Source organism: Bolinopsis microptera, chromosome 3 (genome assembly GCF_026151205.1).
Source record: "Bolinopsis microptera isolate Bmic1 chromosome 3, MBARI_Bmic_1.0, whole genome shotgun sequence".
NCBI lineage: Eukaryota > Metazoa > Ctenophora > Tentaculata > Lobata > Bolinopsidae > Bolinopsis > Bolinopsis microptera.
In genome coordinates this window covers 197,943-216,322 of record NC_087074.1, presented here as the reverse complement: position 1 = coordinate 216,322, position 18,380 = coordinate 197,943, and the positions used below count along the sequence as shown (strand labels likewise).

At 40.0% G+C, this 18,380-nt stretch overlaps 1 protein-coding gene across 2 annotated transcripts in view; it reads right to left on the bottom strand.

Moving 5' to 3' along the window:
• LOC134812954 (histone-binding protein RBBP4-like) overlaps positions 1-18,380 on the bottom strand; it is a 152,923-nt gene that overhangs the window by 54,140 nt on the left and 80,403 nt on the right. For both annotated transcript variants that reach the window (XM_063820587.1, XM_063820586.1), the window contains exons 2-4: positions 8,977-9,055; positions 8,608-8,679; positions 6,506-6,556 (exon numbers count right to left, since the gene is read on the bottom strand). In XM_063820587.1, the coding sequence (XP_063676657.1) occupies positions 6,506-6,556; positions 8,608-8,679; positions 8,977-9,047 (194 nt within the window). In that variant the 5' untranslated portion in view covers positions 9,048-9,055. The remainder of the gene's footprint in view (positions 1-6,505; positions 6,557-8,607; positions 8,680-8,976; positions 9,056-18,380) is intronic.

Genomic DNA, 18,380 nt, shown 5'->3' with positions numbered 1-18,380 from the left:
GTTTCCTTGAATTCGACAAATCTGTTCCAAATAAAAAGTTCGAAAATCGAGTGTTTTAGTGAATAACTTAGTGAGTATATTTTTGATTTTCTCGAGAACTGACCGACAGAATTTTCTTTAAACTTACACGGCTATAAGACGTCTTATAGCCATGTAACTATCTGGAAAGTTTAAAGAAAATCTATTAGTCTGATCTCGAAATATATGCCTGCGTTCCGCTAGAAACCGCCAATTTGGAGATATTTCTCCTGTGGATCTTCTGCAATGGATCGAGTGTTCATTTTATTTCATTTCATTTCATGCCGCTGGGATCCTGATCATGAACGAGAAGACTGTGCGCCTCTGTTTAGAAGCAGAGGCGCCTCTGTTTAGAAGCAGAGGCGCCTCTGTTTAGGAGCAGAGGCGCCTCTGTTTAGGAGCAGAGGCGCCTCTGTTTAGGAGCAGAGGCGCCTCTGTTTAGAAGCAGAGGCGCCTCTGTTAAGCAGCAGAGGCGCCTCTGTTTAGAAGCAGAGGCGCCTCTGTTTAGAAGCAGAGGCGCCTCTGTTTAGGAGCAGAGGCGCCTCTGTTTAGAAGCAGAGGCGCCTCTGTTAAGAAGCAGAGGCGCCTCTGTTTAGAAGCAGAGGCACCTCTGTTTAGAAGCAGAGGCGCCTCTGTTAAGAAGCAGAGGCGCCTCTGTTAAGAAGCAGAGGCGCCTCTGTTTAGAAGCAGAGGCGCCACTGTTTAGAAGCAGAGGCGCCTCTGTTAAGCAGCAGAGGCGCCTCTGTTTAGAAGCAGAGGCGCCTCTGTTTAGAAGCAGAGGCGCCTCTGTTTAGGAGCAGAGGCGCCTCTGTTTAGAAGCAGAGGCGCCTCTGTTAAGAAGCAGAGGCGCCTCTGTTTAGAAGCAGAGGCACCTCTGTTTAGAAGCAGAGGCACCTCTGTTTAGAAGCAGAGGCGCCTCTGTTTAGGAGCAGAGGCGCCTCTGTTTAGAAGCAGAGGCGCCTCTGTTTAGAAGCAGAGGCGCCTCTGTTTAGAAGCAGAGGCGCCTCTGTTTAGGAGCAGAGGCGCCTCTGTTTAGAAGCAGAGGCGCCTCTGTTTAGGAGCAGAGGCGCCTCTGTTTAGGAGCAGAGGCGCCTCTGTTCAGAAGCAGAGGCGCCTCTGTTTAGAAGCAGAGGCGCCACTGTTTAGAAGCAGAGGCGCCTCTGTTTAGAAGCAGAGGCGCCTCTGTTTAGAAGCAGAGGCGCCTCTGTTTAGGAGCAGAGGCGCCTCTGTTTAGAAGCAGAGGCGCCTCTGTTTAGAAGCAGAGGCGCCTCTGTTTAGAAGCAGAGGCGCCTCTGTTTAGGAGCAGAGGCGCCTCTGTTCAGAAGCAGAGGCGCCTCTGTTTAGAAGCAGAGGCGCCTCTGTTTAGGAGCAGAGGCGCCTCTGTTTAGAAGCAGAGGCGCCTCTGTTTAGAAGCAGAGGCGCCTCTGTTTAGAAGCAGAGGCGCCTCTGTTTAGGAGCAGAGGCGCCTCTGTTTAGAAGCAGAGGCGCCTCTGTTTAGAAGCAGAGGCGCCTCTGTTTAGAAGCAGAGGCGCCTCTATTTAGAAGCAGAGGCGCCTCTGTTTAGGAGCAGAGGCGCCTCTGTTTAGAAGCAGAGGCGCCTCTGTTTAGAAGCAGAGGCGCCTCTGTTTAGGAGCAGAGGCGCCTCTGTTCAGAAGCAGAGGCGCCTCTGTTAAGAAGCAGAGGCGCCTCTGTTTAGAAGCAGAGGCGCCACTGTTTAGAAGCAGAGGCGCCTCTGTTTAGAAGCAGAGGCGCCTCTGTTAAGCAGCAGAGGCGCCTCTGTTTAGAAGCAGAGGCGCCTCTGTTTAGGAGCAGAGGCGCCTCTGTTTAGGAGCAGAGGCGCCTCTGTTTAGAAGCAGAGGCGCCTCTGTTAAGAAGCAGAGGCGCCTCTGTTTAGAAGCAGAGGCGCCTCTGTTTAGGAGCAGAGGCGCCTCTGTTTAGGAGCAGAGGCGCCTCTGTTTAGAAGCAGAGGCGCCTCTGTTTAGAAGCAGAGGCGCCTCTGTTTAGAAGCAGAGGCGCCTCTGTTTAGGAGCAGAGGCGCCTCTGTTTAGAAGAGCTTTCATTTGTGTGCTACCCGTGTAAATTGTATAATTGTTAATCGTGCGTTTCTTTCAACTGTGTTTTTACTGTTAACCGTGCAATATGTTTCTATTGACAGATTACAGAGTTCCCCAATATATTCTGTCCATGCAGAATAAAAACAACAAAACCTTTAAATAACCATAAATATACACGGTCTACATACCTATTTTGAAATCGGAGGGAATAATATAGGTATTTATGAGGTTGATGCCCCCCATCAATTGTATCTTTCAGTGTGCAGCCCTTCATACTATCAATTGTATCTTTCAGTGTGCAGACCTTCATACTATCAATTGTATCTTTCAGTGTGCAGACCTTCATACTATCAATTGTATCTTTCAGTGTGCAGACCTTCATACTATCAATTGTATCTTTCAGTGTGCAGCCCTTCATACTATCAATTGTATCTTTCAGTGTGCAGCCCTTCATACTATCAATTGTATCTTTCAGTGTGCAGACCTTCATACTATCAATTGTATCTTTCAGTGTGCAGACCTTCCTACTATCAATTGTATCTTTCAGTGTGCAGACCTTCATACTATCAATTGTATCTTTCAGTGTGCAGACCTTCATACTATCAATTGTATCTTTCAGTGTGCAGCCCTTCATACTATCAATTGTATCTTTCAGTGTGCAGCCCTTCATACTATCAATTGTATCTTTCAGTGTGCAGACCTTCATACTATCAATTGTATCTTTCAGTGTGCAGCCCTTCATACTATCAATTGTATCTTTCAGTGTGCAGACCTTCATACTATCAATTGTATCCTTCAGTGTGCAGCCCTTCATACTATCAATTGTATCCTTCAGTGTGCAGCCCTTCATACTATCAATTGTATCTTTCAGTGTGCAGACCTTCATACTATCAATTGTATCTTTCAGTGTGCAGACCTTCATACTATCAATTGTATCTTTCAGTGTGCAGACCTTCATACTATCAATTGTATCTTTCAGTGTGCAGACCTTCATACTATCAATTGTATCTTTCAGTGTGCAGACCTTCATACTATCAATTGTATCTTTCAGTGTGCAGCCCTTCATACTATCAATTGTATCTTTCAGTGTGCAGCCCTTCATACTATCAATTGTATCTTTCAGTGTGCAGCCCTTCATACTATCAATTGTATCTTTCAGTGTGCAGACCTTCATACTATCAATTGTATCTTTCAGTGTGCAGACCTTCATACTATCAATTGTATCTTTCAGTGTGCAGACCTTCATACTATCAATTGTATCTTTCAGTGTGCAGACCTTCATACTATCAATTGTATCTTTCAGTGTGCAGACCTTCATACTATCAATTGTATCTTTCAGTGTGCAGCCCTTCATACTATCAATTGTATCTTTCAGTGTGCAGCCCTTCATACTATCAATTGTATCTTTCAATGTGCAGACCTTCATACTATCAATTGTATCTTTCAGTGTGCAGACCTTCATACTATCAATTGTATCTTTCAGTGTGCAGACCTTCATACTATCAATACATTTCTATAATGACTGACGTGGTTCGCTTATCAACAATGTTTACACAAACACACAAACACACACCAACTAAGTTATCTAATCGCGATAACATCTGCATATCAAACAGAGATTGTTGTAATAGTACCACATGATATCAATATATATGCAGCTGTCTACCCCGTACGTAGGCAGTGTCCAAGATTTCAGGCATCTGGATACACTGAAACTGTGCAGAGCTGATTACGACCAGGGTCCTCGCAGATACCCTGTCTTGGAGGTCGAGCCAATGCCCTGTGTTCGGTAATTGTGTCTACTGATATAGCTTTCATACTTTCCCTACTAGCAGTCACTGTAACCCTATCACTCGGGAGGCCCCACGGCTCCTACATGGACGCACGGCCGGGAGCCCATGTAGGGAGAAAAGTGACTGCAAGAAATCTATCACATCCGTCACAGATCCAAAGCTGGAATAGAAAAAAAGGCGGAAAGGAAAAAGGGAAAAAAGAAAGAAAGAAAGAAAGGAAGGACTGAAAGAGGAAGCTAGTTATCTACTTTTAGACTGTCTTTTAATGATCTCTTTAATAACGAATGGTTCAAGAGTTAGAGACTGAAATAATTATTACCTATTTAATTCGCGTTTTTGACACCACTTGGGGGTACAAATTTTGGGCACTAAAATTCTTATTCCATGGCCATTTCTTTATTTTTTCATGCTGATTCGAAATCAATTAAAGCATTTGACCAAGTCAAAAAAGTTTCAGTTGTATTATATCTTTTACGGTTTTTGCGGAAAGTCGCGTTAAAGTTGATACCCTGGTGTCAGTAAAATGATATGGATAAACATTAAACATATATAATAATATGTATATATTATATCGTCTCGCTTTATATATACTAGCAGGAACCCGTCAAACCTTTAAGACTGGTGTCAAGGCTCTTTGGTGGCCGGATCAGTTTCCTACCCTAAAGTCTCCCAGTAAAAATAATTATTACCTATTTAATTCGCGTTTTTGACACCACTTGGGGGTCCAAATTTTGGGTACTAAAATTCTTATTCCTTGGCCGATTTTCGATTTTTTCATGCTGATTTGAAGGCCATTAAAGCATTTGAATCAGTTAAAAAAGTTTCAGTTTTATATCTTGTACGGTTTTTGCGGAAACCCGTGTTAAAGTTGATGCCGTGGTGTCAGTAAAATGGTGCGGATAAATAAATATATATATATATATATCGTCTCGCTTTATATATAGTAAGATATAGTAATCTTACTATATTATATAATAGTAAGATTACCTTTAAGTTTAACAAATATTATATTATAAAATCTTATTATAAAATATTATAAAATATCTTAATAACTCTTTAATATTATCACGACTAAAATAAAACAAAATCCACTATTTTTTAATCATTATACCACGACACACGTAACGCTTTAAATTATCACAAAATGAACACTTTTTGAATCAAATATGATATCAATTAAACAGCAAATTGTATCAAAAAGATCATCATGTGGAATATACTGAAACTACTAGGTTCCGTACAGACTCAACTCTGCACCCGTGTCAATATGTTCATTATATGCAAGCCTCTTGATTTATAATCACCGAGTCTAGTAATTGTTTAAGAGAGTTCTCTGGCAGTTACGAAACTCGAGAGACTGTGGGATACTGAAGGGAAAGGAAGCAGTTCTAACGAGCTCTTCTCAAACACAAGGATATAACTTGTGAACTCGGCTAGTATATATGAAACATTTGTCATGGAGTTGTAGAGGGAGTTATGTGCCTCGCCGGGCTAAAGTAGTGGATGACCTTGCTGTACGGCAAGTTAAACAAGGATCTGAAACTACTAGGTTCCGTACAGACTCAACTCTGCACCCGTGTCAATATGTTCATTATATGCAAGCCTCTTGATGTATAATCACCGAGTCTAGTAATTGTTTAAGAGAGTTCTCTGGCAGTTACGAAATTCGAGAGACTGTGGGATACTGAAGGGAAAGGAAGCAGTTCTAACGAGCTCTTCTCAAACACAAGGATATAACTTGTGAACTCGGCTAGTATATATGAAACATTTGTCATGGAGTTGAAGAGGGAGTTATGTGCCTCGCCGGGCTATAGTAGTGGATGACCTTGCTGTACGGCAAGTTAAACAAGGATCTGAAACTACTAGGTTCCGTACAGACTGAACTCTGCACCCGTGTCAATATGTTCATTATATGCAAGTCTCTTGATTTATAATCACCGAGTCTAGTAATTGTTTAAGAGAGTTCTCTGGCAGTTACGAAACTCGAGAGACTGTGGGATACTGAAGGGAAAGGAAGCAGTTCTAACGAGCTCTTCTCAAACACAAGGATATAACTTGTGAACTCGGCTAGTATATATGAAACATTTGTCATGGAGTTGTAGAGGGAGTTATGTGCCTCGCCGGGCTAAAGTAGTGGATGACCTTGCTGTACGGCAAGTTAAACAAGGATCTGAAACTACTAGGTTCCGTACAGACTCAACTCTGCACCCGTGTCAATATGTTCATTATATGCAAGCCTCTTGATTTATAAGTATACAATGTTTTAAAATCATAACACTCTAATATTCTATTCGCTGTACGACTATTACTTAAGGGGGGGGGGGGGGGGGGGGGGGGTTCGCCCTGACTATTACTTAAAAAACTTAAGTAACTCTTCACCATTATCCAGATGTGTTTTTAAACTTACATTCAATATTTATCTTCTTCTTCATTTCACATTGTAAAGACTTTAATATATCGTTTTCATGCTTCCATGACTACTTCCAATACTTTTGTATCAATATATACCAAAAAGTTAGATTTTTAAATGTGTCTTATCAGCCCAATAAAGCTGACAGTTTTTAGTGATTACCTACTATACTACTACCTACTATACTACTATACTAATATAATAGTGACATGTTACAAAGTTACACTTACGTGTGTGTTCCCAGTATAAGTCTGTGTACTGTATTGTCTTTACCATCTAGTCTGAAACACACTAAATTAATATTCATAACTATTTAATACAGGCAATCTCATTAACTCCAAAAATATCTACAGAAACATAATATGGTGTTATAATTGGAATTATGATATCACAATATAGGGGGGGGGGGTGACATGTCCCACAATATAGGGGGGGGGTGACATGTCCCACAATATAGGGGGGGTGACATGTCCCAAAATATAGGGGGGTGACATGTCCCACAATATAGGGGGGGTGACATGTCCCACAATATAGGGGATGACATGTCCCACAATATAGGGGGTGATATGTCCCACAATATAGGGGGTGACATGTCCCACAATATAGGGGGGTGACATGTCCCACAATATAGGGGATGACATGTCCCACAATATAGGGGGTGATATGTCCCACAATATAGGGGGGTGACATGTCCCACAATATAGGGGGGGTGGCATGTCCCACAATATAGGGGATGACATGTCCCACAATATAGAGGGGTGACATGTCCCAAAATATAGAGGGGTGACATGTCCCACAATAAAGGGGGGTGACATGTCCCACAATAAAGGGGGGTGACATGTCCCACAATATAGGGGGTGACATGTCCCACAATATAGAGGGGTGACATGTTCCACAATATAGGGGGGTGACATGTCCCACAATATAAGGGGGTGACATGTCCCACAATATAGGGGATGACATGTCCCACAATAAAGGGGGTGATAACTGATATGTCCCACAATATAGGGGGTGACATGTCCCACAATATAGGGGGGGGGGTGACATGTCCCACAATATAGGGGATGACATGTCCCACAATAAAGGGGGTGATATGTCCCACAATATAGGGGGTGACATGTCCCACAATATAGGGGGTGACATGTCCCACAATATAGGGGATGACATGTCCCACAATATAGGGGGGTGACATGTCCCACAATATAGAGGGGTGACATGTCCCACAATATAGAGGGGTGAAAAGTCCCACAATATAGGGGGGTGACATGTCCCACAATATAGGGGGGTGACATGTCCCACAATATAGGGGAAGACATGTCCCACAATATAGGAGGTGACATGTCCCACAATATAGGGGGGTGACATGTCCCACAATATAGGGGGTGACATGTCCCACTATATAGGGGGTGACATGTCCCACAATATAGGGGGGTGACATGTCCCACAATATAGGGGGGTGACATGTCCTACAATATATGGGGGGGGGGGTGACATGTCCCACAATATAGGGGGGGTGACATGTCCCACAATATAGGGGATGACATGTCCCACAATATAGGGGGGTGACATGTCCCACAATATAGGGGATGACATGTCCCACAATATAGGGGGTGACATGTCCCACAATATAGGGGGGTGACATGTCCCACAATATAGGGGGGTGACATGTCCCACAATATAGGGGGTGACATGTCCCACAATATAGAGGGGTGACATGTCCCACAATATAGGGGATGACATGTCCCACAATATAGGGGGTGACATGTCCCACAATATAGGGGATGACATGTCCCACAATATAGGGGGGGCCTAACATGTCCAACAATATAGGGGGGGTGACATGTCCCACAATATAGGGCGGGGGGCCTAACATGTCCCACAATATAGGGGGTGACATGTCCCACACTATAGGGTGTTTTATAAATAATGTCCTGATTTTTTATAAGGGAGTAAAATGCCCATTATCGGTTGCTACTAGTTCATAAAGGTTGCAATTTTAATTTGTTAAGCTCACTAGTTGATTTTTTCCCTACTATTGTAAAAAGATAGTAGAGAAAAAGTTTTGGATATTATATGAGGTGGACGTGGCACCTCATAGTAAATTTACTATAAGCTTATTAGGGGGCACTCAGAATAAAATTACCGTCTGTTTGGACTGAATGAGTTCATATTTTTGCATTATGCGTGGTTCCGAATTTAATAGGCGGGTTTTAATTTTTGCATTTCAACTGCGATAGTGAAGTCCCGGCCGTAGGCACGAGTTACACTAGTTACTGTATAATTACGGCACTGCTACTAAGACAATTACTGTATAATTACTGTATAATATTACCTGTTGAGCTGAGGCATCCACTGACAGGTGAGTGAGGGCCACTCGAGCGAGTATGTCAACATGAAGTCGTACCTGAAACAATAACAACAATAACAACAATAACAACAATAACAACAATAACAACAATAACAACAATAACAACAATAACAACAATAACAACAATAACAACAATAACAACAATAACAACAATAACAACAATAACAACAATAACAGCAATAACAACAATAAGAACAATAACAACAATTACAACAATAACAACAATAACAACAATAACAATAACAATACGTGTAATACATTCTTTAAATAATAACATCACGCATGTAGTATTCTATGTACTACACAAGGATATGATAGGTATAAACTGCTCACAGAAATGGGGTATTCTTTTTCCATATCTTGTACTCTTCATTAATTATCTTCTCTTCGACTGCAGTATCCATATCTTTCTGAAACATTGGAATTTAGTGGGCTTTTAGCTCATTTCAATATTTACTGCAAAGTGAAAAATATAATATTATATACTAAAGGCGTTATCATAGTATATCCTTTTTTCTACCTGTAGAAAAATATATCATTAATATGGCTGCTTTTATGGTAAAAATCGTTAATTTGTCATTCAAATTGAATTTATGAATCAGTTTCCACTTTTTTGAAGCAATAGAACCGCAGAATTTGTATTCATGGCAGTATCCACCATTAGACTTAATATTTATATATAATCTGTATTTCCCCAGTAGGGTACAGTGTATGGGGGGGGGGGGGGGGGGGGTGACATGTCCGCCAATGTCCGCCTATGTCCTGTCCTTTTTGGATTCTATGAGACAACGGATGTGTTTTTGGAACATTAACAATTATTTAATTCAGAACATCGCGCAAAATAACTTTGCACAGTCTAGTTAGGAACGTGGGCGACATATTGGCATGTATGTGTGTACACACGATGGTTGCAAGCTACCATATTATAATACGAAAAAAAAACCTCGTTTGCTAATCCTTGTTCTTGACTCTTTTGTGCCTTTGGCACTTGAGTCATGGATCGGGAAAAAATTTGAGCAACTGAAAAGCTCTAGAAAAGGGTGTGGCCCAAAACACCCTAGAAGCTAAATGTTTTAGACATCGTCTAACCCAAAAAGCTAGCGAGTTCCCCTTTTGTCTCAGACTATTTCCGTGTATTTTGAAATTTGTTGTCCATTTTGTCCATTTTTGTCCATTTCTGTCCACCCTATTTTTGTCTACCTTGAAAATATTTGGTAGCACATGGACAAAAATGGACAAAAAACATGATCCCAAGATAATCGAATAGCTTACAAACTACATACATAATTGTGTCAATATTTAAATCTTACTACCTCTTAATAATATATTAATATGTGATCGGTACCTGGTTGCAATCATATTGATTGATCAATGTATTGTGTTAAAATTAAACGTAAAGTCGGTGTCGTACCTACACATCATGATCGCTTTCACTTTTTACTAGTTTTTAGCATAATTCCAATATGTGAGGCCAGGTGATAATAATAAATTGTGTTAGCTGAAGCGCACAATGACTTCATCGGACGACTTTAGTTCGTCAGATTAGATGTTTCAATATATTCCCCTGGTGGACTTCAGTGCGTGTTCAGTAGTTGACTTTAGTTCAGGTCAACTTTAGTTCCGGTAATGTTCAGGTTCTAAAAAGACTTCGAAGTTGTCCTTCGCATGATGCACAGCACTTAGTTGTTAGTTATAGTGCATGAGAACATACTACAATGGGAAAATGAATATAATCATACATTATTCAACGTGTGTGCCAGCTCATTATATCCGGCATTACCTATTGCTCTATTGATTCACGTGCTGTGGTTTGAAACGCGCGATATGGACGCACTGAAGCTCTAAGTTCTATTTCTAACACTAAAGTTCGCTAGGTAGCTTCCCTAGTGTCCAATTTCCTTGAATTTTATTGTTTCTAGCGGAGTAAAGTATAGGTCATAGGTCATAATTGGTAAATAAACACACATTAACTTTAAGCGTGTGTTCTGGACCTCGTTATAAGTATAACCGGCGTCCGGCGCATAAGTGCAATAATTCGTACTGAAGTTTGAAATTTGAAACGGGATGAAGTTCAAAGTTTTAACTGCTAACACTATAACAACTTTGAACTTAAAGATTGATAGGTAGCTTCTTGGTGTACTTCAGTGTATAAAGAGCTAAAGTTCAATTACCGTGCCTTCCAGTTCAACAAATATTAAATCAATATACCAATATGTTAACATGAGTAGTTTAAACATAACTATAAGGACATGTATTTGTAAAACATAAGGCGGCAAATATTTTGTTAAGAAAGCGTAGATTTAACTCTCCCGCAAATAAATTATAAGGCGGCAAATATTTTGCTAAGAAAGCGTAGATTTAACTCTCCCGCAAATAAATTATAAGGTGGCGAATATTTTGCTAAGAAAGCTTAGATTTAACTCTCGCGCAAATAAATTATAAGGTGGCGAATATTTTGCTAAGAAAGCGGAGATTTAACTCTCGCGCAAATAAATTATAAGGAGGCGAATATTTTGCTAACAATGCGAAGATTTCATTCTCGCGTTAACAAACTAAAAAGGAGCGTGCAACGCGGTCAGACCGTTTGGCAAATATTTTGCTAAGAATGCGCATTTTCCTAACGTAATATTTGCCTCCTTAGGAAATGTTTGCATCATCACGCGCAGCCTGGCAAATACATCATAACACGGCGCATATTTTGCTAAGATGGCAAATATTTCGTTAGCGCTGCAATTATTTGCGTAACATGGCAATGTTGCAACCGGGAGGGGGCTTAATAATGGTGAGCATGGTACATCAAAACTTTTTAGAGAGGCTGGGCCAAGATAGCCCACGAGAGGATAGCATTGAGATGCTCTGCCTACCTCTGGGGTGTGGCAACCTTGGGGAAGGTTGCCGGTGAAATCAGAGTGATTGGTGGAGGATGGTGTAAGATGTTATATGAGTCAAAATGATACGCTTAAATGCCAGCTGGGTTTGGAAAAGTAAAACGAGACGAGACAGCATATGAGATAATACTTTAAGTCACCCTGGTCTGATCCAGCTCTTCCGGCACAATTAAGCGTCTGGTGCGGTTTGCGAAATTGAAAATTGTGGTGATGTGTTGGTTGTTGAATATGTCATTGACAGAGAGGTAGTAGTCCTGGAAATATTGACCTCTAATTTGGGCAATAGCCGGACACTGTCCAAGGAAGTGTGAGACAGTTTCCTCTCCGTCGCCGCACATAGGACAAGCACTGGTGTTTGATTTGCAAATGGTGTGAAGGTGTTTGTTTAAGCCGCAGTGACCCGTGATGAGGTGAACTGCAGTTCTGTAATCTTGTCTGTTTTTGCTGAGTGTAGTGTTGAGGTTTTTGATGATTTTGGCATGCTTGTGGCCGAGTGTCAGTTTGGTGTGTCTGGGACCGTCAGTTAACCAAGTTTCCTGATTCAGTCTGTTGACTTTGTTGTCGATTTGACGCTTGATGTAGGATTGTGGAACTGGACACTTCAAAGTGGATTCACTGATTGTACCAAGCTTGGCCAGCTCATGTGCTTTTTCGTTCCCCCACAATCCGATGTGTGCTGCAATCCATCGTATCTCTAGCGTGTTGTTGGATCCGAGTGCATTAAGAGAGTCGTAACAGTCTCTTGTAGTTCTACTCCGCGTTGAAAGCGCAGAAATAGCTTGTATAGATGAGAGACTGTCAGACCATATGATGATATGTGTGTTGGTATAGGTAGAGAGATATTTGCAAGCTTCAATGATGGCGGTGAGCTCTGTTTGGTAAACAGTGCAATAATCAGGGAGCTTGAATGATCTTTCTTCAAGGGTGGTGTTATTGTTGTCAGTTGTGATGAATGATGATATAGCCAGCCCCGCATCCTGAGTCTTTGAGTGACCCGTCAGTGTAGCAGGTGATCGTTTCACTGGTAATGTTGTCAATGGTGTTTTGAAGTGAATTTCTATACGGGTATATGGCCCCCAGAATATAGGTCGTTTTTTGAGCACTTAGAAACAGGTGTTAAAACTACTTCTAAGCATGTTTAGGGCTGTAAATATGTACATAATAACCCTTTAAATGTTTCTTGGGTAGTTGAAAATAATTATTAGGTTTTTAAGTGTACTTTTTTTTCACCTGTAAAAATACCATTTTTTAACAGGGCCCCCAGAATATAGGTCCAAACATCTGTTCCTAAGTTGTTCTAAAATTGTCACAGACAGTTATATGCAGTCAGAATATGTTGCTGAGACTGTATTGATGATGCCAATGGCTCCAGATACTAAATTGAAATGGTTTAGAGTATACTTAATAGCAAAAAATCAAAAACTACGGCCCCCAGAATATAGGTATGCAAAAATCGTCCTCAAATACTCCACCTTCATACATTTTGATGATGCCATCTCTTCAGCATATGTTCTTTAACTGTTTCTCATCACTACCCCACATTCCTTAATGCTCAGGGTGACAGAGAAAATGCAGAATCTTGGTCGCTATTTTTTTTTTAAAACCTATATTCTGGGGGCCATATACCCGTAATGAGTAAAATCTTTAATTTTACTAGTTAAAAAGCATTCATGCACTCATTTAGTAGGGATCTTAACTAAATACTTAAATAAGATTGAAGGAGTGTCCCTAGATATGATTGAGGGGGCTGTTTTTATCTGTATCAATACAATGTGCACCTCAATGACTGTAAATCAGACATTTTTGGCCGCCAAATTTTTTTAAAGGCCTAACTCAAAATTCTGTCCCAAAACTTAGGGTCATGAGACAATTCTACGTTGATTCTGAAAATTTCATGTGAAAATATTGAAAACCTATTGAATTCTATTGTTTTGAGCTAAGTCAGTTTGAGATATGGGCGATTTTGTTCATTTTTTGCGATTATTTTAACACAGAATCCACAGTTAGGTAGATGTTGAGCTGATAATCATAGAGAATGTGTAATATATGCTTACCTTCCATATAAAGTTGGTTTCATTCAAAAATATTGATATTTGACCAATTTATGGACCAAAATCGATCAAATTAGGTGCGTATGCCCAAATATGGGCATATGGTTTTTGTTTTTATCCCATAACTCGGCCAATTTTTATCCAATTTTGATAAAACTTGATATGTGGGTTCAGGAGACTAGTAGCTACAAGTAGAGCATCCCACAGCATGGTTTTGGGCATGTTCAGGGTTTTTGACCAACCTATATTCTGGGGGTCGTATGGACCTATATTCTGGGGGCCCGTAAAATTGTGATGGCCATAACTTTTTTCCAAATTGTCAGTTTGCAGATGTCTCGATGAAAAGATAGCTTAAAATAATACTTATACTCATACCAGTAGTCTTAATGGCATGTGTTGGACAGATTTTTGTCATGACAATTTTTCGCCATATTTACCCCTCTAGAAAATGACAACATCGTTTAAATTTTTCGCTGTCATGACCAAATATACCAAAATACCTCATGTAGGTCCAAAATTTTTATCCAGAAACATTAGTTACATGTTTTACTCCAACCTAGCAGTAACAGATCCCATTAGTATCGCTTATCTTGGTTAGAACTGTATCCACTAACATGACCTATATTTTGGGGGCCACCTATATTCTGGGGGCCATATACCCGTATTCAGTGGTATCGGCTCCAGGAGTTGTGACGGTGAAGTGCCGTCCCAGCATCATGGTTGGTGTTGTTAGGTCTCTCGTTGCTCTAGGTGGGATAATGAGGTCTGCCATGAATTGTTTGTTGATAGTGGTATGATTTTTGATAGTTCCCTTCCTGAAGGCGATAGTTTCAAGAGTGAGGCTGCCATAAGCTTGTAGCCTGGCCGCACCCTTTGCTGCTTCGCCTTGCAGGAACAGTATGATGTCAGAAGTGTTGGTGAGGTGATTAAATGCGATAAAAGGTGTGCTTGGCATGGCACCAGACATCATTCTGAGTGCCAATGCCTGAACACGTTTGAGTTTCTTCGCGTTATAGTCCGTTTGAGTGGCCCTGATCCATATACTACAGCAGTAGGATAGGATTGGACGGATGACAGCAGTGTACATCCATTTGCATGTTTTGGGGCTCATACCCCATGTGGGGCCGACAGCTCTTCGACATTGCATGAGGGATGCCGTGGCTTTTTTGGTGGTGTTGATGATATGTTCATTGAAGTTGAGTTTGCTGTCCAAGGTCACTCCTAGAAATTTAGCAGACTTGGAAAGACCTATAATGTTGTTGCCAACTGTTATAGGTCTTAGAGTCCACTTACTATTCCAGGTAAACATGACTATCTGAGTTTTAAGGGCGCTAATAGATAGCTCTTTGGTTCTGCACCAATTTTCTATCGTTTTAATAGTTTTGCATGTTCGGTCTCAGATGATGTCTAAATCATCCCCTTCCGCTAGAGACAACAGATCATCCGCAAAGGCTTGCAGGTAACCCGGGATGTCTTTTGCGGTAAAGGAAAGGAGATCGTCGACTACCAGGTTCCAGAGAAAAGGAGAGAGAATGCCTCCTTGGGGGCAACCTCGCCTGATCCGTACCCTTCTCGACTTATCCTTATGATTTAGTGTGATGAATCGATTGGTTACCATGTTGATGATCCACTGTGCTGTAGCCAAGTCCACTTTCGTAGCCTTGACTGCTTCAGAGATAGCCTTGAACGAGACATTGTCGAAGGCGCCCTCTATATCTAGAAAGACACCTAGGACATATCCTTTCTTGGCTATTCTGCGCTCAATGGTGTGAGTAACTTTATGAAGTGCCGCTTCTGTGGAGCAGCCTTTCTTAAAGCCGAATTGTCGTTTGTTGATATCATTAGCTATGTTGAGGTCATGTTGCATATGCCATAAGATCACTTTCTCCTGCAACTTTAACATCACAGGCGAAAGAGTGATCGTTCGAAATGACTTAGCTTTGTTGTAGTCGGTTTTTCCAGGCTTAGGGAGAAAGATTCCAAGAGAGTCCCTCCACAAAGTTGGGATGTGTTGCGTTTCATGGTTTTTTGTCATAATGTTTTTTGTTATGTCTTTGATATGAGCCCAGGCTTTCTGGAATATGATAGGTTTTAGAGTGTCAGGTCCTGTAGCCTTCAAGGGATCGAAGGATAGGAGAGCCTTTTCGATTCTTTCAGGGCTGTAGATTTTGTCTAGTAAGTCTGTGGATATGGGTAAGGGGCAGAGAGGTGGAACTGGCGGATCAGTAACACTCTCCTTGAAGTGGGTTTGTGTCATGACCTCCAGTGTCTCCTCTGCGTTTTTGGTGAGTTCGCCATTTGGTTTATAAACGGCTTCAAGTTTGTTATTGGTGTCAGTACAGGTTTTCAGAATCTTGTTCAATCTTCCAGATTCCTTAACCGACTCTGTCTCTGCGCAGAATTTCCGCCGGAGAGCAATTTGGTGATCATGGAGAGCAAAGTACATCAAAAATGATAACTTTTGGTCAACATGGAGAGTAAGGTACAACAAAAATGGTAACATTTAGTGAACATGGTGAGTAAGGTATAACAAAAATGGTAACTTTTGGTTGGCGAATAAAGTACATCAAAACTGAGCTCTCGGTATTGTCGTTTAGTACCAGAGTACACATTTAATATTTCAATTTGATATTTCGAAAGCAAAACATTCAAATGGTTAAAAATGGTGCTAAATGGTGAATGTTTTTATGGTGAATCGAGTTTTCAAATCATAAAATTTCACCATTTTTCACCATTTTTCAAAGTTTCAACATTGGAAATCCCCCGATATTCATACTCATAATTTAATCATATGATATAATAGATTTAAGCAAAGATATCGCAAAGAACCTTCAAAACCGAAGTACAACTAAAGAACTGATTTTACATTCGAATAGTTTTTGCCGAAATATAGCTTTCGCCGAAATATGAATGATTTCTCTCCGAAGTGAGTCAGCAGATGTTTTTTGAGGTCTGATTTAAAAGCTGTTGCATAAACACAATCTGGACATTTAAATGATTTTTCTCCGGAGTGAGTCAGCAGATAATTTGTGAGGTCTGATTTATAAGCTGTTGCATAGATGTACATTGAGGTCTGATTTACGAGCAGATGCGTACTAACAATTTGAACATTTAAATGGTTTCTCTCCGGAGTGAATCTTCATATGTTCTTTGAGGTGTGATTTCGAAGCTGTTGCATAAAGACGATCTGAACATTTGAACGGTTTTTCTCCGGAGTGAGTACTCATATGTCTGTTAAGGTTTGATTTATGAGCTGTTGCATACGAACAATCTGAACATTTGAATGGTTTCTCTCCGGAGTGAGTTGTTAAGGGGAGATACACCAAAAACGTTTTTGCTCCGAACATCGATTTTATTTTATATTATGGTTAAATAGACAAAAATAATAAGATTGCACACCTTCAAAATTTTCTAAAAATATTCCCTCATCGAGAAAAAAAAAATTTTCTTTTTCGAAAATTTTTAAAATTTGGAGAAGTCTGTCACTGTAATACCGATAGTTCGGCCATTTTAAAAGTTTTTTGGCTGATTTTTTACTGAACATTACTTACACTCCGTACAAGACAACCCTATAAAGGATTATATAATTGAACAATAAATGACCAAGTTACAGACCGAACAAGGTGAAAAAAGAAAAATTGGGATTTTTGCCTACCACCAAAGTTGTTCATTTTACCACTTGCCCAGGTCATCAGATATCGCTTCAAAAATTCTTGTGAGTGTAGTTGATGATCATGGAAAGCTTTTTGGAACCGGATTTTTTTCAATTTTGAGTTTTAAGCTATGAAATGTGGCCTAAACGACTTAGTAAAATTCATCGTAAAAAAGGGCCAAACATGGCAGATTTAAGGCTTAAAATGCCTATAACTCAAAAAGTATCAGTTCTTTTGAAATAATTTTTACAGAATCGTAATCAGCTTGAGAAGACGAATCTTTTAGCACCACATAGGTGATTTTAGAAGACAAATTGTCTTCAATAATTTTCCAGCTCGAATTGTACACATTTTTTTTACAAATTTTTTTTACAACTAAATTTTGTGTCTTGAACTATTATAAATTTGGTACTAAAAGATCTGTCTTACCAAGCTGATAACGATCCTGTAAAAATTATTTCAAAAAAACTGATACCTTTTGAGTTATAGGCATTTTAAGCCTTAAATCTGCCATGTTTGGCCCTTTTTTACGATGAATTTTACTAAGTCGTTTAGGCCACATTTCATAGCTTAAAACTCAAAATTGAGAAAAATCCGGTTCCAAAAAGCTTTCCATGATCATCAACTACACTCACAAGAATTTTTGAAGCGATATCTGATGACCTGGGCGAGTGGTAAAATGAACAACTTTGGTGGTAGGCAAAAATCCCAATTTTTCTTTTTTCACCTTGTTCGGTCTGTAACTTGGTCATTTATTGTTCAATTATATAATCCTTTATAGGGTTGTCTTGTACGGAGTGTAAGTAATGTTCAGTAAAAAATCAGCCAAAAAACTTTTAAAATGGCCGAACTATCGGTATTACAGTGACAGACTTCTCCAAATTTTAAAAATTTTCGAAAAAGAAAAATTTTTTTCTCGATGAGGGAATATTTTTAGAAAATTTTGAAGGTGTGCAATCTTATTCTTTTTGTCTATTTAACCATAATATAAAATAAAATCGATGTTCGGAGCAAAAACGTTTTTGGTGTATCTCCCCTTAAGTGATATTGAAGAGTTCTTTTTCGTGTAGTTGAATATGAACGATCAGGACATTTTAACTGCTTTTCACTAGCAAGAATATTTTCAGGAGAATTGGGAATCTTCT